Genomic DNA, 21,206 nt, shown 5'->3' on the forward strand with positions numbered 1-21,206 from the left:
GAATAACAAAGGAATCTTTCCTTAAAGCATAACTGAAGGATGTTCCTTTATTTTTCTCACCAATAAATAGTAAGTAAAGTAAATAAAGCAACAGAAATGAATTAAGTTCAATACAACCGAACACTTACTGAAAATTACCGCGTGCTAGGCAGTGAACTAAGTGCTTTGCTTTGCACACGTGAAACCCCCATGGTGGGCCACAACTAACATGCTTAAAGGGAAAAAACAAGACGGGAAGAAATGTGAGAGTGCACCGTGCGTGTAAGAGTGAGGGTTACTTTGTGGGACTTCTGTGTCGGTGACACAGACACACACACACTCGACTGTGGGCTCACAGTCCTCAGCACTCTGAGTGAGATTTTCGTATTTGTTGGATTTGAAGAACTAATAAAAATAGCTGGGTGGAGTGATTTTTTTATTTGTGTGTTTTTTGGCTTTTCTGGATCCATTTTCCATTCTTCGCGGCCCTGCCGTGCCACGTGGAGAACTCTCCCCGCCCATGGACAGAGGTGCGGGGTCTCTAAGGGGGCCCCGCCTTCCCCTGCTGAAGGGCAGTCAGGTGGCCCAGGCTGGACCACCCAAACGGTCAGCACTGGACTCTGACTGCCAAGGACGAGGGAACAAAGCACATGAGGGGGCAACGCTGCTCCCCTCAGCGCAGACCGCGCTCTGGCCTTCCTCCCGGGTCTGCAGAGCGCTCCTGGTTCCTGCGCACGGCCAGACCTGGATTCGAACACGCCTTTTAGTCAACAAACCACCAATATCTTTGAAATAAATTTCCTTTAGATGGGTTCAGTTTCAACTGCTCGTAAACAAAAATTATGCTTGTTTCCTCAATTGTAACTAAAATACAAATATAAATCTGTATACATTTTGGAAAATTAAAAAAAAAATAAAGAAAAGCTATTAGGCCTGTTCTCCATGTTGTAGGTAACACTATATATGCAGTTATAAGGTATTACAGATTTAGGAAAAATGCGAAGGAAAATACAGTTTTAAATGTAGCCAAAGGTTACTCAGAAACATAAAAAGTGAATTTTACTGCACAACACATACTGTTTCATTCTGAGAGCTGGTGAGAGAATTCTGCTGCTTACCACTGAATTCAGGGGGAAGGGGACCCCGATGAGAGAGGCCATCAGCGGCGCTACGTCGGCCTGCAAGGAGAACGAGTCCGGCTTTACAGAGTCTACAGACATGGACAAAGCTCACTCAACGCAACTATATTCTGTAATCTAAGCAGCATGTTTGTTACCGTCCACTATCTTCAAACATTTATTTAATACACATCAGATACTGATCTCGAAAAATGTCATTTGCTGGAGGTACATGACCTTATGAAAAAAAAATTTGAAAAGAAACCATTAAGAGCTCCAAATGTAAAACATATTAAAACAAAAAGTTACTTATCCTGGCAGCTAAGAACTTGACCACTTCATGTAACAGATTTTCAGTATTAAGAAAAGGATGCCTTCACCAGACAAAAAGATACACACAATGGTAGACTTGACCTGGAGAGATGTGTATGTGAACTAAAGAAAGAATGTGCCGGGAGGAGGGGTGGCCAGACGACAGGCCCTTTCGCGGGAAGACCCCAGACACCCTTTCGGGTAGCTCCTCCTCAAGTGCATTTCCCAGAGCGCTCTCCCTAAGAGGACCGGCAACTTTCGTTTTCCTAAATATCACTGCCTGCTTTTGTATTAGGCCTTCTCATTTTTTAGGCAGTCAAGTACCTGGATGCCAGAACGCCCAGTTTCAAATCCTTGCTTGTGCCCTCTGAGACCTTGCTAGGTCAGTTAACCCCTCCAATGCCTCAGCCTTCTTACCAGCAGTTGAAACCCTCTCAGGGCTTCAGGGCCTGTCTGTGGTCCTCACCACAGCTCTGGCTTCACGCCTGTTTGCGTAATTATTCGATTGGTATCCGTTCTCCCCCCTAAAGAATAAGCTTCCCTGGGCGGGGGCTGCGTCTGCTTTTCCTCACCATCACACCCCCGACACAGTGTTGAATGGTGATGTTTGCGCGGTGTTTAAACAATATTGCAGACACATAATGATGCTGATGGAAGAAACGAATAAAGAAATTCTCATCTAACATAGACCTGAAGTAGGATTGCTGAGAGCGATAGCCGAACCTATATTCAGTTTTTTATTATAACCCAGTCTGGCTATAAACAGAACATGCTTCTGTTTTATGGTCTTCGAGTTATTCCTATCCCACTGACAGGCATCTTTACTGCGAATGAGCACGTTGTTATTCTGATTGTATACACCAGCACTTCACTTATTTGGTAATACACATCCATCCTGAGGAGAGAGCATTCTCGGGGTGCTGAGAAAGACCGGGCTCCCGCGAGTGCAGGCCTGTGAAGGGGAGCCCGGACCTGGGGTCGCCCCCCCCAGGGAGGGTGCCGGCCGGGAGCTGGCCGGAGAAGGCGAGAGATGCCTGCCCCTTCGGACGCCGTGTGTCAGTGCTGCCCCGCTTTCTGCAAACAGTGAAGGTGGCCCTTCACACAGCACATTCTCAGGGATGGGCGTTCTGGGCTTCCCGTTCACAGATGACGTCACCAGCCTCGCGAGAGGAGGCTGGCCACGCATTTTCCTGTAATAATGCAAGCTTCCTAGCTGGGAAATTTATGCTCTTGTCACTGTTCCCCCATTGCATTTGTAAGGGTCCTGGATAGAGTTAAAGATAGACTATGTGTTGACAAAGAGATGGTAACGGGCACACTGCAGGAAAGAAACCTACAATGAGGTTTTAATAGATCTGTGCTTAGAGCACTCAGCAAGGCAACCATGACAAGGAAGCACAGAAATTTAACAGACAGGCAAATGGCAATTTACATATAATTATTTAATTAGCCATTGTTATTTGGAGGGAGTCTTTTCCTTGGAGTTTTACTCGAGGCTCTTAATATTTTGTCAAAAGAAAGATTAGCTGGGTTGAAATATTTGCATTGACAGGACTTCCCTTGGTAACTGAAATGTTCTGAAAGATCATGTATCATCATCATTATTAATGTGTGCTTTTTTCAGGGGTTTTTTTTGTCTGAACGTCTCACGGGAGGTGAAAGTAAATTCGAACGTGATGACATCGAGATGAGTACCTGATTGATGTCTTGCCTCTTGTAGTGTTCCAGCTTCCACTCTGAAAGACAGAAGGCGACACCAAGGCGGATGCTGGGGTTAAAGAGGAGTGGGCCGTTTCATTATCACGAGTGCTCGATGCTTAGTGAAGCACAAACGTCCTGGAAAAGTCTACTTTAAGTCAGTACAAACTCAAAGGATGCTTCAAAGGCAGAGCTGTGTGTTTTAAAAATGAGAATTTTAAAAGAACGGCTAAAAAGCATGTGGTGTTTTCTGCGATGACTTATTAAACTTTCCAAATGCTCATGTGGAGGTAACGGTTTCAAGCACCGGAAAGCTAGCAGATGAACGGGCAGCGGAACTGAAGGCACAACCGTCACCACTGTCAGCAGGACTCCAGCCCAGCCCAACCCTGTTCCAGGGCCCTGTCCGGGCATTTCTCAGCAACGCCAGTGGCTCGCAAAACACCTAAAATTGTAGCTGTGACGGCACCTACCTTCAATAATCCCAAAAGTTCAAAGAGTATAAGAGGTTACTATTGAAACTGCCTTCCAAGAGAACCTCATTCCTCTCTTTCTATAAACTCAGAAAATTTCAATAAACAGTAACCAAAATAATTGAGAACGTGTCTTTAAAAAAAAAGATTTTATTTATTTATTTTTAGAGAGAGAGGAAGGGAGGGAGAAAGAGAGGAAGAGAAACATCAATGTGTGGTTGCCTCTCATACACCCCCAACCGGGGACCTGGCCCTCGACCCAGGCATGTGACCTGACTGGGAATCGAACCTGCGACCTTTTGGTCCACAGGCCAGCACTCAATCCACTAAGCCACATCAACCAGGGCCCATGTCTTGATTTAATGACTTTAAGATATATTACTGAAAGGCTTCTAAGATATTTTATGATGAAATTTCCTTTAATAAGCTAATAAAGTTTAAAATATGTTCCTGCTTCTATTAGTTAGCTACTATACAATTCACGTTAATCACCTGTTGAGGAAAAGAATGTTTCCTTTCTCTGTAACTTATAATATTTAATATTCACATATTCACATAAGAAAAACTACATTCTTTCTGTCATGATTCTCGAAGGCATGCATGTGATTCTAAAACATTAATTCACTGAAAAAAATCAAATGCCAAAATACAGTTCTATCTCCTAACTATAAACATACTATTTAACCGAGCTTCTATTTAGATCTAATCTAATCCATCTACCACAGGGCATAGGAACATAAAATGATGCACCTGCACTGGAAAACAGTTTGGAATTCTGCAAAAATTAAACATAGTTTCATATAACCCATTTAGTCCATTTCTATGAATCCAGACAAGGGAAACTAAAACATATGCCCACACAAAAACTTTCACACAGATCTTCACGGCAATATTATCATAACAGTCACAAATGTGAAAACAACCCAAATGTCTGTAAGATGGCTGTATAAAAAAATGTGGCATATGCGGCAATGAAACATTATTTGACTATAAGAAATAAACTAATACGCGCTACAACCTGGATGAACCGTGAAAACATATTGCCACGTGGGAGAAGGCAGACGTGGCAGACAGTGAATAATCCCATTTGCATGGAAGGTCCAGAACAGGCAAATCCATGGAGACACAAAGTAGATTAATTGCTGCCAGGTGATGGGGAGAGGGAGACACAGGAGTAACTGCTAATAGGTTTTTTGGGGGGAGGGGGGCTGTGAAATACTTTATAAATAGTAGAGGTGATTACACATTCTTGTTAATGTACTCGAAAGGATAAATTGTACAATTTTAAAATGTGAATTTTATGGTATGAGAATTACATCTCCACTAAAAAAAATCCACAAACAGAAAGAAAGCATCTAAAGAAATTTAACACACAAGCCAAACAGAGTCTTCTATGGTGAAAAAACAACTGAATACAACTTGAGTTTGAATCCCTGGAGGAGGATTTTAAAAAAATTCTAGGCCTCACCCAGACTCTGGAATCTAGTCACAAGATCTGGAAATCTGCATTCCTCAAATATCTTTATTTTTAGAAAATAAAGCTTTGGATGAGTCTGATGAAACTAACTCAGAGTAAAGCGTTTGAAAGGAATCTGTTCTGTCTAATCAGGAAAAACTTTGGTGGAACTCTGCAAAAGAACCCTACCTTAATTCTTTCTCTCCAGGGACTGAGAGGCAAGGAAGGCTGGGGCCACACAGAGAGCCTTCAAAAGTACTGGGGTCAGGGCAAAGTCTGGCTGGTTGTGAAACAGCAGCTCCCACACGTGGGAGGTTTATCTGATAATCTCTGCAGATAGGATTTGACTCAGGGCTTAATCTACAGCCCCGTAAAAATAAGGAATGTGAAGGGAAAAAACCCAACAGTATAATTCATACTTGAACCTCCATAAGACAAATGATTAAGACCATATATGCTGAATATTATAAATCAAGTAATAGGAACTATATAAAAGTAATACATAGAAACAGTAATGGCACAATATCAAAAGGAAAACTATTACTTGAAAGGGATTATTTATTTATTTTTAGAGAGAGGGGAAGGGAGGAGGAAAGGGAGGGAGAGAAGGATCCATCGGTTGCCTCTGGCACACACCCCTATCCGGGGACCTGGCCCATCCGTGGCCCAGGCCTGTGCCCTGACTGGGAATCAACCCACTGAGCCACACCAGTCAGGGCTTGGAAAGGATTTTTTAAGATTAAACTTTGGTTTTATTTTAAAATGTGATATTTGTAAAGGCAATGAAGGTAAGTGTTCGTACCTTTCAGAAGTGTGTCATTAAACCGCTGAGCCGCCACTCTTTGGGGAGACTTAATTCCAGCCCCCCACGCGACGAAAGGAGTCAAGGTCTCTGAAGGGTGGCCAGCCCCATGGGAACCTACAAAGAGGACACCAAGAGGAATGAGGCAAGTCCACATGAACTAACTCACACCTAAATGTTTCCTTTTTACATACTGAAAGTGACTCCACCTGCAGCTAATTCTAGCCCCCACACTCCCAAACGCTTGCAACTCTGCATAACCTTTAGTTTTAGAACGTCCCCAGAGCCAGTCCGAGCAGCAACAACCAACAGGCACGAACGAACGAACGGGCAAACAAGAAAGGCGGAATGTCTGCTGAGTGACTCCGGCTGAAAGAGGGACGAGGACACTGACGAGGAGACGCGGAGAAGATGCCGCGGGAGGCAGCACCTCCGAAGGCGGGAAGGACAGGGACAGCTCTGCTGGGGACGGGCCAGCCAGGTCTGGGGAGGCCCAGGCTGCTCTGGAGCGGATGGCGAAGTCTCTAGACGTTTTCCTTCCAGGCCTGTCTGGCCGGTGCAGCCGAAGCCCCTCACAAAGTGGGATGGGCTCACTAGAATTCTAGGTCCGACCTCATCTCTGCCTCACTGCGTTCTCCGGGCACACACGGTGTTTTCGTGGGGACTCCCGCGGGGAGGACGGGATGGCCGAGGGTTGATCTCCAGGAGTAACCCCCTCATCCTCGCCCCCTTTGCCCTCACGCACAGCTAACAACCCTAGGCAGGTACGTCCTGGTGGTTTTTGTTTTCTCCTCCCTACTCTTCCCTAAGTTACATTTTGAGAATACAGTCCTCCTATAGTATAAGATCAGGATTTTCACACTAACATTTTAAGCATACAATTACGTGCTAGGCACTCTGCGTGCCCTAAGACACGGAACCCTCCTCAGCAGGGCGTCTAGAAGCTTTGTTTGCCGCCCTCACTGCAAAGTGCGCACTGCCTGGGGACGACAAACCCACCCCAGTCTGTCATTCCGTGGTCCGAGGTGAAGATAAATGCCGTTTTCTCATCGTTTCCATAAAACTCTTTAAACAGGGACACAAGCTCTTTGACTCCTTCATCAACTATTTTAATATTGTCCTTATATTCCCTGTTTAAAAAGAAACAGAAGAACACGCTAAGTTCCATTAATTTGGAAAAATCAAATTTATTCAAGATGAACTCACAACATTCGAAGTCAGTAACTCCTGAGATACTTTCAGATTTCAACTTCAATATTTTAAAATCGGAGCTCTTTAGATTGTTCAGAATAATGTTTCCTCTGTTTAAAGAAGCCACGGAATGTGGAACAGTTCTCCAAAGTGATTTAAGAGGAGGGTACTCATTAGCGCACACGCTTTAATGAATGCCTTTTAAGTCTCAAATGCAACAGCGACGCCTTTCCGTCCGAGTCTCTCGTAATGCAGACCACACTGTCCTCGCCACTTTGACAGGGAAGTATAACTGTTTCAGGCACAGAACGTTTTCATCCCTGAGACTGTGCGTGGTGCACACCATTATAATGTGATATCATGTCAGGTATGTTCCGCACAAATTACATTCAAGCTTTCTACACCCGCACACTTAAAACCTGCGGGGGCAGCCAGGCTGGCTGAGGAAGGCTGGCTCAGTCGGAACTCCCTGCCCGGTTGGAACTCCCTGCCCGGTAAAACAGTGAGTCACGTGGAAGAAGGGGATGCGGAGCCCGTCGCTGGCAGCTAACCAACAGGCTTGACGGTTAGGCTAATCTAAACCAAATTCGAAATAAATCCAAAGGTATGACATAGAGTCTTCCTCTTTGTTATGGTCTACGAAAGTGAGAGAAATATTTGCCATTCTATATGAGGAATGCTACTGAAGTACAGAATATAAAACTTTATACATCGATTTGCCAGATATAACACTGAATAAATAGAATTAGGTATTTTGTGATATAACACCTTAAAAATGCTTTTTATCTCTAGATTTACTGGATTTCTGAAATATGTAAGTTGCTTCCTTTCCTTGACAAATGAGGAATGCAGGATGGATGTTATTTACATTAATCTGCAGTCTGGCCACAGCACATGTAGCTTTAGCTTCTATATCAATCTACAGTTCATATAATTGAGAATTTACTCTACTTTAGAGTTATTTAAAATATAAATATAAATATAACACTACTTTAGAGTTATTTAAAATACTGTTGTGATAATCACAAAAAAAACCACTATAATACCTCAAAAGTTCAAACAGAATGGTTGTTTCCCACAAATACAAGAAACTAAACACAGAATTAAAATTACCTTGATGTTGGTCGGTGAGCATGTCCATTTGTATCTAATCCTAGTAAGTGTAAGAAAAAAACGACTTTCTCTTCGTTTAGTTGAGAATACAAAGATTGGTTGTTTCTGGCAGCATGAAAGAATTCCTATATGTAACAAATCAGTTAAAAAATTTTAGTGCATTTCTTTTATTTAGAAAATAATTCTGACGAACACATTCAATTAAATTTATACATAATTGTAACATTATCTTATTTTTTAAAGATTTGCCCTTGAGCCTACCCACACAAGGTCCCTGTCGTCACCTGAGACCTCTGTGCTGACCAGGGAGGGAGCTATTTTCTGTGGCAAAAAAAAGGTTATAGGAAGGAGATCTGATTTCATAAAGATCTCATAGTATTGAGTAAAAATAGGAGATCGAGGAAATATTTTGACAAGAGCCAAAAATAAAGCAGTACTAGGGCCTTAAGGGCACACAGAAGAGGGTGACCACCGAGTCGGGTGGGGAGTGGGGCGAAGCAAGGGGAAATCAGGGAAGCCCTCATGGAGAAGGCGATGCATAAGCTGAGTCTTAGAAAGGAAAGAGAGTCAACATGGATGAACCTCAAGGGTATTATGAGAAGTGAAATACACCAGTCAGAAAGAGACAAATACGGTATGAATTCATTTCTATGAGGTAACTGGAGTGATCAAATGCTCAGAAACGGAAAGTAGAATGGTGGCTGCCAGGGGCTGGGGAGCAGGCTGGGGGTGGCGGGGCGGGGGGTTGGGAGGGGTGGCATGAGTAGCTGCTGTTTAATGGGTGTGGAGTTTGTTTGGCCAGAGGAAGACGATGCTCTGGAGACTGGTTGCACGACACCATGAACGTACCTAACCCTACTGAACCTGTACACTTAAAAATGGCTAGGACGGCACATTTTATGTTATACGTATTTTACCCCAGTTTAAAAAAAAGTGAGTAGAACTTTGCATGGATCTGTGAACTGTTTGGCTTAAGCATGAGCCTCTGGCAGGGTGCAGGGTCTGGGTAAAACCCTCGACTTCCTCCCTCTCCACCCTCATCTCGAACACCACTCCCAGCTGGCCAGCCTGCCACTCTAACCTCCCCTGCCTCAGACTTCCTCGGGTCCAGGCTGGCCCTTCCTCCAGGGCCCGAGAGGGGCAGAATGCCACGGGCAAACCAGACCCACGCTTTCCTGTCTCCCGTTTTTCCTGCGAGGTCACCTTGAGATTCTCAGGAAAGCCTTCCCCTAACCGTTCAGTCGAGATCAGAGCGTTCTAAAGACATATTCTCAGTCCCTGCATTTTTCCTTCACACTGTCTACCTCTGCTGAAGGTTTCACATTTTTGTTGCTATGTATACATTTTATGAAGTCACAGGCAAATCTTTTCTTTCTGTTCACCAACACTAGCAATGTTGAAATAAAGAAGGGGGAAAGGCATAAAGTCAGGTCAGCCACCAGCTATATATGCCCGTCTACAAGAAACCAAATCCATGATTTTCAAGCATTTTCAGCTGTGTCAGCCAAGGGCCTTTAAGCAGTGGCTAACATAAGTAGGTAGATTATATTAAACACGATCATTAGCAAAGAAATTCACTAACTATTTTCTTAAAGAAGTTTCATTTAACTTGAAAGTTTTCCCCATTGACAAAAGTCTATGTCACTTGAAAAAAGAAAATTTCAAGGAGAAAGAGCCTGGTAAAAGAAAGTGTTTATCAGAGAAGGCAGAGCACTGAATTCCTGCCGAGTAAACGCAGGGACAAACACAAACACACACCGAGGAATCTGTTGCAAACACGTGAGTAAAAAAGGCTACATCACCGAGAATCGAACACGTACTAAAGAGTCTATCACAAACAAATGAACAAAAACTGACTACATTATGGAGACGTTCACAATGTCAGTTCAAAAGACGTAAGTGGTAAAAAGAAGAACCATTAACGGTTCAATCAATGGAAGCCTTTCAACACATGAATTATAAGTTATAATTTGAAAATGAGAAGCAATGGATTGATAGAAAGGAGAGAGCCAAGAGCCACAATTGAGATTTTCCCACAATTTTTGATAAATTTTAATTGGATGCCTGGTGAAACTGTGATAATTGCTACTATCAAATAGTGAAATAACTCTTAAATGCATAAATATTTTATTGACTAATTTGCTAATTTGTTTTTACTTACCCTAATTTTTACTTAAAGTACAATTTTTAAAAAAAATGTACTTTCTGTGCTACAACTGCATCACATTTAAACAGCGTTTTCAGAAGGCACCCCCCCACCTCACGTGGGCCGCTGAGGCGACAGGGCGGGCAGGTCACACCTGGGACGGTGCGGGTCACACCTGGGACAGCCCACGAGGAACGAGACTCAGGCCGACCCGAGTCCAGCCCAGGGCTTGTTCACGCTCAGAAACGGGTATCACAAAAAGGTTATCTTTTTAGAATTATTTCTTAAACTTCTCTTTAACTGGTTATTGTAGAATGTACAGTTTCTAAGTAGCCAGTCTTTTAAAAAACAGTGTGCTACAACATAGAATTTTTATGCTCAAGTAAGTAGAAAACCACTTAACACGCATTTACTAACAAATCAGTCTCTAGCACTTGAGGTAGAAATACGTGGGCTGCATGTTAACCACTGCACGCACCTTAACATGATCAAAAACCCACGTATCCAGTTTTGATATATCCTGGGCACCAAAATCCTCACTGTCAGCGTCATAACTATATGTAAAAACATGGTTTCCTGTAGCACCTGAAAAGGAAATGTGGGGGGAAAATTTTTACCATCTTTTAAACTGTTATAATAATGAAGTAGTCATTAAAGATTTTTGTGAGTACCCAAAATTTTTCACAAAGCTTTTGTATTATGATGGGGAAGATAAAGATGGGAAGAATAATTAACGTTTATTTCACGTATCCATGGACCATGCTTTGCACACATGCTGTTGCATTTTGCTCTCACAATAACACGTTCTAGTTTTGCAGACACACTACATGTAAGTCAATTACCTTGCCAAAGTGACAATGCTGGCATACAAAACTAAACACCAAAGTTTGTCTCCCTATAAGGATTAGAGTACTCAAAAAAATTTTGTGTATATGTTAGGAGGTTACAACCTAAAACAAATGAAGTAATTTAGTTTAAAAAACTTCCTAAAGCAAGAAAAAAATTCAAATATTCGTTTCTCTTACTCATAGAACATGTGTAAAAGGTCGGGGGGGGGGCAAAAAACCCAGAATTTATTTATTGCAAATTGTGTATTTATTCTTGCATGTTTAAACTTCAGTCACCTTCAAAGTACTCTCCATTTGATGCAATACACCTATTGAGATGTTCTTCCCATGCTCAAAACAGTTTTTGTCGATTTTGAACTTGTCGATTTTCATGCCTTTTAGTGCTTCTGCCATTTATTATTTCACCTCCCACAGTAACAAAATGTTTCCCTTTGAGGACTATTTTCATCCAGGGAAACAAAAAGCAGTTTCTAGGGGAAAGATCAGGTGAGTAGGAAGGGTGGGGCATGGGGTCCTGCTGTTTTTTTGTCAGAAACCACTGAACACTCAGCGCAGTGTGGGCAGGTGTGCTTGTGAATCGCCCACCATGAAATGGGCACATTAAGAGTCTTTGAAAAAACTCCCTGCAGCTGAACACAGCCTCTCACAACAATGCCAGCTGGTGCACTGCCACAGATGGGGTCCTGGAACACTCACCTAGCCAGGGAAGCCTGTACTACAAGGGGCTTGCCCTCTAGAAGATAATTCCATTTTGGGGCAGGGGGTTCCCCCTCATATATTTCTCAATATTAAGGGAATAAATATTGCTTACTGCTAAACAGTTTGACAGAGTAAACAAATATATTAATCTTACACATTTGCAATATTTTACCAAGAATCCAATCAACTTAGTAAATTTCTGAGTTTGACAGGCTCTGCCAGATCATAGGGAAGAGATAAAATAATGATAATCTCTTGCGACATCAGTGTAGCTCTACTAATGCTGGCCGTTCCACTGCTCAGCCATTCTAATCCCCAGGTCCCGAGTACAGATCCGAGTGGGTCTGCTGGTTGCCGCAAGAACCGGAGCACTCCTGTGGAACTGCCCGCGGTCCAGGCGCTGGCCCTGTCCTGTCAACCACAGCCAGAAGCAGGACGCTGTAAACCATAGCAGCTTAACCCATGCTCACCACCGCTGGCACCCCCGAAGCCAAACTGCTGTCCCAAGAAGGGAGTATGTAAATGGAAAGGAGTTTGCAGGTTTTTGGGGGGATTTTTTTTTTGGCATGCCCTACATAATAATGTTCTCTGAATAACATACGTAAAATCCTGAATATGTATTTGCTTTGAAGACATATTAATCTTCAATAATTCCAATTAATTATAATTATACCTGTGGCTAAGTGTCATGTTACAAAACCTTTTCATTAAGTGAGGTGACCATTCTCCCCCACTAAAAGGCATTTAATGACATAAAATTGAAATAAAATCCTAGTGATTTTAGGAAGTAATATTAATTTTGTAATCAAAAGATGTTCTAATAATTGCAGATTCGTACACAGAAACAAACATAACAAATCCAAATGGCAAGATCTTGAATATATAAAAACAGGAATCATAAATATAAATTTTAGTGTTTAAATCTTTATGTGACTATGTACTAACCTCTATTTAAAATTTTTTACCAATGTCTTAATTTACCAACCTAAAATAAACCAGGTATCAACAGCTTCATCATGGGGAGTAATATAGGCACTTTGCTAAATGTTTCATAAGAATCATCTAATTTAATCCTAAAAACCAACCTATGAGATAAAAACTACCATATTTACAAAAAGGCAAACTTAAGTTCAGAGAAGTTCTTTAACTTGCCCAAGATTATAAATAAATGATACGTGGTTAGTGCCACGTATCATTTCACTGAGTCCAAAACACTGACAACTATGTGGTGTGCCGATATTTCAAGTGCGACCCAGAAGGAAAAATCAGGTTGACGTGTCTATTCCCTGCAACACACATCCCTAGTTCAGGAATGTTAGCTATGTTAAAATGTATCTCAAAGTCAGTAAGGCCTAGTATATAAAAAATTACCCACTGGCTTGTTAACCTATTTATTCTCTGAGAACGTGTCGCCGACGACTCTCACCTTTGGCAAACATAGACAGGATATCCGGGCTTCCCCAGCTCCACGTGTACCTGCTCTCATTGAAGAGAGAGTCAAATTCTACAGGGTTTTCTTTCCATCCTTCAGAGGGTTGAGAAAAAAAGGAGCGAATAACAACAACCATAACATATACGTGGTGAGATATTACTATAGCCCCTAAAGAAGTGTTTTTCAAATAATACCAATGAGGACTAATCACACAACTAATGCAAAAGTAAAAACGGATTTTGTTACATATACCATGCTATAATTTTTTTTAAAGCTTACAGCAGATAATTTACTTTTTACTAAAATACGTAATTATTTTGAACTTTTGAAAGTTAATGTCTAGGAAAACCACAGATCCACCTAATCACATTCTTTTATTTATTTTTTTCAATCACATTCCTTTAACAGCACAGGATAATACAAGACTAAAAGCTGAATGCTTGAACTAATACCAGTGTGTGTTTACGTAAGGTCTGCTAAAATATTTATGAAAAGTATCTAGAAACATGCTTCACCCTGTGTCCTGAGTCAGGGTAAACAAGCACTACTGACATAACAAGTTCTCCCGCGCTAGAACTGCCTGAACAGGCGATACCTTTGGCAACTGCGCTGACATCTTCATAAAACCCAGCTATCACGGCCACATGGCCCGGCCGAGACTCCGTTGGTACGCGCGTGTGAGAGACGCCCCAGCTGCCTTCCTGCATCACGACATTCCTGAAAGACACCACCGATGAACAGTTAACGCAGACTGCAAGTACTGCTCTGGGAAGGTCTGGGAAAAATAAGGTGATTACAGAAGGAATCAAAACCAAAAAGGTCAGTCAAAATTTAGGGATGAAAGAAATCCTTTTAACCCCCGCTGAGCCCAGCCCCAGCCCTCGTACCAGTGGATGGACAGAGTACCACCCACCTACCGCATGGAATCGGGACAAAATACACCACTGTTGTTTTAAGCCACGAAGTACTGAAATGGTTTGTTACATAATTAATAATCGACATACACAAGAAAATTCTATCACTGCTCAATTTTTATTAGGTGCGATGATGGTATTATGGTCACGTAGGAGAAAGTCCTTGTTCTTAACAGATACACACTGAAGTGTTTAGGGATGGTGTTGTGTAATATTTTTACAAATTTTTATTCTTTTAAAAAATTTTCCAGCCCTGGTTGGTGTAGCTCAGTGGATTGAGCTTGGGCTGCGAACCAAAGTGTCACAGGTTCAATTCCCAGTCAGGGCACATGCCTAGGTTGCAGGCCATGACCCCCAGCAACCGCACATTGATGTTTCTCTCTCTCTCTTTCTCCCTCCCTTCCCTCTCTAAAAAAAATAAAATCTTTAAAAAAATGAAAAAAAATTTTCCATTATAATTGACATTCCATATTATTTTATATGAGTTTTAAGCGTATGGCACCATGATTAGACATTCATATAGTTCACGAAGGGATCCTCCCCCCGGTAAGTCTAGCGCGCATCTGCCAGCAGCCCCACTGACCACATTCCCTACGCTGTACTCTACAGCCCTGGTTGTAACCACCAATTCGTGCTTCTTAATCCCTTCGGTTTTTCCACCCAGTCCCACACCCCCACTGTATCTGACAGGCATCGGTTTGTTCTCTATATTTAGGAGAATCTGATGTCTTGCCTTCAAATTATTCAGGAAAAAAAAATTAAGCCTCTGTGTGTATGTGTGTGTGTGTGTGTGTGTGTGTGTGTGTGTGTACTGAGAGGATGCAAATATGAAAAAAAGTTAAAAATTGTTATATCTAGGTTATAGGTATACGAATGCTTATTACATACCATATTTTTTGGACTATAAGATGCACGTAGGTTTTAGAGAAAAATAGGAAAAAATTTTGAAGCAAAAAATGTGGTAAAATATTTAATAACATAAATAACATAATATTTCACCAATGTAAATGTAAACAGAACTCAACAGCAGCAATAACAACCATTATTCCTCCCAAATTTGGTGGGGGGGCAGGTAGTGCATCTTATAGTACAAAAAACACAGTAATCTTTCCAAATTTTCCTGTACTTGAAAAATTCTTTAAAAATTAAGGGAAGGGGGAACGACTACACTCCCAAGTAGAAGTTAAAGTATATCTCTAAATTGGAGATTAAAACAGGCAAAAATGTATCAATATTCTTTAAATTGTATCATAGTGATTTGAAAAATTTTGTAAAGCAACGCCCCCAGTAATGCCTTTGCAGGGGAAAGGTCAGCAGAGCAACTAGTTACAGAACACTGCACTGGAACACGTTTCAGGAGATGTGCTTGGCTCTCCGAACCGTCTGTATGAAAGTACCTGTAAGATAGCGGTGCGGTGACAGCCAGAGGGAAAGGGGGCGGGGAAGGGGGTGGTGGAGGGGGGCAAAAGGGGCAAAAATGGGGACAGAAAGAGACTTTTCTCGGAGTGGTGGGTGCACAATGCGGTGTACCCGTGATGTTCTGTTGAGTCACGCACTTGAAATCTGCATGGGTTTGCGAACCAACAGCACCCTAATCTATTCCATTAAAAAAAAAAGTTTAAGTACTGGTTTAGACACTTTTAGTACTGACTTACCTCATAATGAAACAAATTTTGGAAAAAATACACACATAATAAGTAAAAGGCTTGAAAACCACTGAACCACATATTCAGAGAGAAATATTTTTTTTAACTTCTTCAGTTATATAACGAAAACTGAACCTAGAAAGATGAAGGCATAAAGAGATTTGGATACCTCTGCTTAAAAACACTTTGATCAGATCAGATCATCCTTTTTTCCAAGGATGTCTTTGTCTGAGGTGACACGCTCACCTAATAAATGGTGCTCTCGGACTTCCGTCCTCATCGAATTCGTGAAGTGTGTCTGCGCGCAGCCCATCGGCGATGATGAGCACCAGTCTCCGCGCTGGAGGGGGCAGCGGCGTGAACTGGGGGGTCATCCCATGGACCAGAGGAGACGTAAAGTAAATGTCGAAGATGGAGGCGAAGAACACGATATGGACAAACAGTCCCACAACGAAGAAGAGCAGCATATCCAGGGCACCTAATTAACCCTCAAGAAAAGCTGAAAGAGGGAACAAAATTAAATTGGGTAGACCTTAATGCAGTTATACACTTTCACAAAGCTTGATGACCTCGTGGAGTAGAGATATATATCTTACAATACTGCATATCTCACATCTTAATTTGTGGTGGTAACAGTAAACCTTTTTTAATAATGAGGTGACACTGAAATAAAATGCATGATAATATATACTCAAGGAAAAATAAAATGTTCAATAAGCAATTAGCTCCAGTGAACTATTTATAATAAAATTAAATGTATACTAGACTCCTAAAAACTAGTATACAGTAGGATAAAAAAAATAAACAAAGAACTAAATGGGCCCTAAAATGAATTGGGGTACAATTAAATCCAATCCTATATGAAATAGAAAATATAACTCCCGGTGCTCTTGGCTGCCCATATGACAACCACTGCTACTCCCAGAATTTTCACATCATCTATATGTGTGAGAATTTATTTCAATGTTCGCTTATCGGCCCAGGAGACTTCTAGCTTTTCTCCACTGTCACCGAGTTGAGTAGACAACACCCATTTTTGTCCAGTTAGCTAAATTATAGGAAGGAAAAAGTAGTTAAATTTCATCTTTGCTTCAGAAAATGTGTACTCATTAAGGGAACACAGTTTTTTAGTTCCCTGAAGAGCAAAGAAGAAAGCAGAAAGTTACATTTATTCAGTCAATAAAAATGTCCTGTACACATATTAAGGGCATAATTGTGTGCAGGGGTACTATGGAGACCAGAAGAAGGCACAGTCACAGACCTGACAATCTGACGGGCTTACAAGTACTTAGCAAGGGAAAACTAAGCAATGTGAAATGAAACATTTAAATAATTCTGTGAGACAGCATGCAATTGACTGCCAAGGTCAACCTGTCCACGGAAGTGTGTTTCAAGTCAGTCTAAAATTTGCTTTTGTGGATGAGTCTCTGGAGGTTAAGAACAACAAAGCACTCTAACATGTCTTTTTTATAGTGTAAAAAAGGGGTCACATACAGTGACCCTTGGGTGAAAACCCAAGATGAAATAATTTTGATTATAGATACATGTTACTCACCCTGGCCTGAAAAATTACATCATGGAAAGAAAGGGTGACAAAGTACCCTGCAAAGAGCTTAAACATTAGGGAATAAACCTTATCAAAGCCAAGCATATAACAAAAAAAGGAAATAGGGCAAAGGGTCAAATTATGGGCCACTTTTTTTTCCTGAGAAAATCAAGAGCAGCTAAATACCAAAGATTTTTCATAAAGTATAAAAATCCCTTAGTGAGTAGATGCTGTTCTGCAGTCTAACGTAAGACTACCAGAATAAATATTCTGCTTTTTCTAATATATATGAGTTTCAACTAAACAACAAGCACTATCTTAATAATGGCATTCTGAATATAAAAATAAGACAATCACTCTGATAAGTTTAGAAAATATAGAAAAGTTACCCATAATTTGACAACCTAAACAAAAACCTATTACATTTCTTATTTTATCCTACCTACATTTTTAGAGGCTCACAATTTTATGTATTGATTTTTTCCTTCCCTATACATTAGCACTTCTGCTATTAAAAACAAAACCTCTTCCTCTGCATCGTATCTTTATATATCTATTCTGTGGGGTGAATCTTAATTTTCTTGATTACCCCCACATTATGGAGCATTAAGGTTTCTTCCAGTTTTCAGCATTAAAAGCCAGTGTGACGAGTCTAAAGGAAGCCCTGTCCGTCGTTTCTGCGCATCTGGGTGAACACCCTTGAAATGCCTCTCTTCAGACACCTCCTTCTGAATCACGCCCACCTTCAGGAGAACCTGTGATCTTGTGAACTGCTCTGTGATCCGATCCTCACCTCGCTCTTCCCACCTTCGTGCCATCCTCCTTAAATTCCTTCCTTAACTCCAAATGCATAAGAGAAACTGCAAAATGTCCTTCAGAGAAGCATGTTGCCTATGCTGAAATCTTGCAATCTTGCTTCTAGTCATATCGTCTGTTTCGCTCAAATAAATTTTTTAAAAAATTCTCTACAGGTTGGTATGTTCTTATATCAACAATTCATAATGAAATGCTATGGAGCACTGAAAATGAATTAAACCACATCTGTGACAAGGATGCACCTCACAAATATAAGGCTTAATTTTTAAAAAATCTTTTAAAAGCACTGATTGCTCTTTTCTCCCCAACACCACCAAACTTTTTGAAAATATTGAATACAATCTCTTTTTACTTGGCCACCTAATTTCAAACAACTTAAATTGAGCCTTTGTTTTCATTACATCAGAGGAAAAGCTTTCTACTAATGTAGCAAAATCCAATGGCTTTTTTCAGTCATCTTCCATGGCTTACCCAGTCCCTTTGTCTTTGGTAACCATGCCGTCTTTGAAAAACAGCTCTCATTTCTTGGCTTCCTTGAACATTACTTCTTTCGTTTTCCTCCTAAACCTATGACCTGTGTAAAATGGGCACTACAGGTCAGTGACTTTTGGAGTTCCTCAAAAGTTGGTTGTAGGCCCTCTTCTCTCCTCCCTCAATACCTTCTATTTAAACATTTTAAATCATATCTTTGGCTTTAGTTACCACATGTATGCAAAAGCCTCAACAAATTATAGCTCCAACCCCATATATGTAACTCTAACCTTGACACATCCACTTGCATATTTCAAAGAAATGCAGCTGAGTATGTTTTTAGCCAAACTCGTGGCATCACCCCCACCACCCCGGCCCATGCCAAGAGCCCTGTCCTGTTCAGGCAGCAGCCCCCCACAACGCCTAGGGCTCCGGGTCTCAGGTGAAGGCACCACCTTCCATCCCGATATGCAAATCAGAGAGCTAGGAGTCACTCTTCACACCCCGTTCTTCTGCTGTGTAGCAATGTAGTATTTTTTTTGTTTTGCTTTTTTCAACATGTAAATCTGAACAACTCATCCCTTATTAAAACCCTTTAGTGCCTCTCCCCCATCCTAATCAGGACTGAAATCCTTAATGGGACTAACAAGGTCTCACATGGGCTGGCCTCTGCCTCTTTTCCCAGCCTTGTCCCACAGCACCCCCTGCCCCCTTTGCTTCATGGCATCTCACCACACTGGCCTTTTTCTCTTTTCTAAATTTCTTCTCATATGCCATGCTCCCTATTGCTGCAAGGCCTTTGTGGGTACACATCTTCTCCAGAGACTGCACCTCCGACCTCCCCTCCACCCTCTCACCCTGTCTCATAACGTCTCCTCATGCTTTCAAGCACCACCTCCGCTGGGACTCTGCAGTCTGACTCAGAAACTGAAACTTTTACTTTGGTTCATAATGAATGACACAGCTGTCTTTCACTATTACTGTCTGTCTCTATCACGTAACCATAATTTCATCACAGCAAGAGAGGGCTTCTCCAGCACTCATCACAGTCCTCCGCACTTAGCAAACGGTTACTGAATTATTTAGGATTATCATTTCAATGGTACATGTAATATGCACTATTGCCACTAGAGGCCGCTTTGCTTCTCTTTTTATTGCTCCAGAACATAGAGGAAAAACTGTGAAGATTTAGGATACAGAATCGCACTTTATTAGATTTACTGAAAAAAAAAACTTTGTCATGATTCAATTATTTAGAAACCTCTCCAAATAACTGAGTAACTACTAAAAATTTTAAGACACTTATCCATGTACCAATAAAAGTTTTTGCCTGAGAAATGTTTGCTATACAATAAAAAACAATAAAACATTAGATATTTCTAAAACTTTAAGTCAATCAAGACTTGCACTTAAAATTTTATTTGTAGTTACTTTAAAACTTTTAAAGCCAAAAATAATTTTTAGACACAAAAATGATTGAAGTATATGGAAAAAAAGCAATCTGTTACATTTTCATCACTATGATACAAATTGCAATCATCCTCATTATTCAATGAAACACTAGCTGTAAAGACCCATATTAATGCAAATCTTGCTAAGTAGAAAAATATTCCCAACATATTAATAATAAACTATTGTTAAGTAGAGATCAGCAATTATCAATATTCGAATGTGTGCTTCTTAAAATTTTTTAAAAGATTTATTTATTTTTAGAGAGGGAAGGGAGGGAGGGAGGGAGAGAGAGGGAGGGAAACATCAATGTGCGGTTGCTGGGGGTCATGGCCTGCAACCCAGGCATGTGCCCTGACTGGGAATCGAACCTGCGACACTTTGGTTCACAGCCCGAGCTCAATCCACTGAGCTACACCAGCCAGGGCCAAAATTTTAAACTGACACTAAACTTCTGTATAGCAGAAAAGCAAAGTACTCACGGAGAAGACTAGCCAGTTGGTTCGTTATGGGCGTGGAAGGTCACATCAATAAATCCATGAAACTAGGATATCAAGTAGAATCAGGAAACTAGATTTGTATAGGAAGCCAATCATGAAGGTCTTCTACAGCCAACGGCTCTGAAGAAACAAGTTAAATCTATGTTCAACTTATATTCTATAAGTCAGACTCTAAGTTAAAGCTGTGCTTTTTTTGCCCTACAGACTTAATTGCTTTTTCCAGTTGATATTTATTTTTAAAAACCTGCCATATATTTTCAATTTATACTAATCTTGCCTAAATGATAAGCTAATGATATACTAATCTTGCCTTTATGATATGCTAAGGACCAGGCTCCGTGACCGGCACATTCCTAATTCTGTGTACTTTCATCACCCCTCTGACAGATGAACGTGAGGTTAAAGAAGTACCTAACTTTTTGAATGTCTAACAGCAAATAATTGGTACAACTGGGATATGGACTTTAGGCTCTTCCACCTGGTATGAGCAATCCTCTTCAGGAACACTAAGTGCAGGAAATTTCTAAAATTCCTCACTGCAGAAATGGAAAAACTGTATATAAACTACCCATTTCTAATCCTGCCCTTCCCAAGTCA

General features: G+C 41.1%; 1 protein-coding gene across 7 annotated transcripts in view; it reads right to left on the reverse strand.

Moving 5' to 3' along the window:
* Positions 1 to 21,206, reverse strand: part of PIGN (phosphatidylinositol glycan anchor biosynthesis class N) — a 76,282-nt gene that overhangs the window by 53,470 nt on the left and 1,606 nt on the right. For all 7 annotated transcript variants that reach the window (XM_045850200.1, XM_045850199.1, XM_045850202.1 and 4 more), the window contains exons 2-11: positions 20,592 to 20,729; positions 16,074 to 16,326; positions 13,863 to 13,984; positions 13,262 to 13,360; positions 10,767 to 10,873; positions 8,143 to 8,267; positions 6,838 to 6,968; positions 5,839 to 5,955; positions 3,105 to 3,145; positions 1,098 to 1,157 (exon numbers count right to left, since the gene is read on the reverse strand). In XM_045850200.1, coding sequence (XP_045706156.1) covers positions 1,098 to 1,157; positions 3,105 to 3,145; positions 5,839 to 5,955; positions 6,838 to 6,968; positions 8,143 to 8,267; positions 10,767 to 10,873; positions 13,262 to 13,360; positions 13,863 to 13,984; positions 16,074 to 16,294 — 1,023 coding nt within the window. In that variant the 5' untranslated portion in view covers positions 16,295 to 16,326; positions 20,592 to 20,729. The remainder of the gene's footprint in view (positions 1 to 1,097; positions 1,158 to 3,104; positions 3,146 to 5,838; positions 5,956 to 6,837; positions 6,969 to 8,142; positions 8,268 to 10,766; positions 10,874 to 13,261; positions 13,361 to 13,862; positions 13,985 to 16,073; positions 16,327 to 20,591; positions 20,730 to 21,206) is intronic.

The sequence above is a fragment of the Phyllostomus hastatus genome, unplaced genomic scaffold, assembly GCF_019186645.2.
Source record: "Phyllostomus hastatus isolate PE091 unplaced genomic scaffold, TTU_PhHast_1.1 phas_contig_80, whole genome shotgun sequence".
NCBI classification, from domain to species: Eukaryota; Metazoa; Chordata; class Mammalia; order Chiroptera; family Phyllostomidae; genus Phyllostomus; species Phyllostomus hastatus.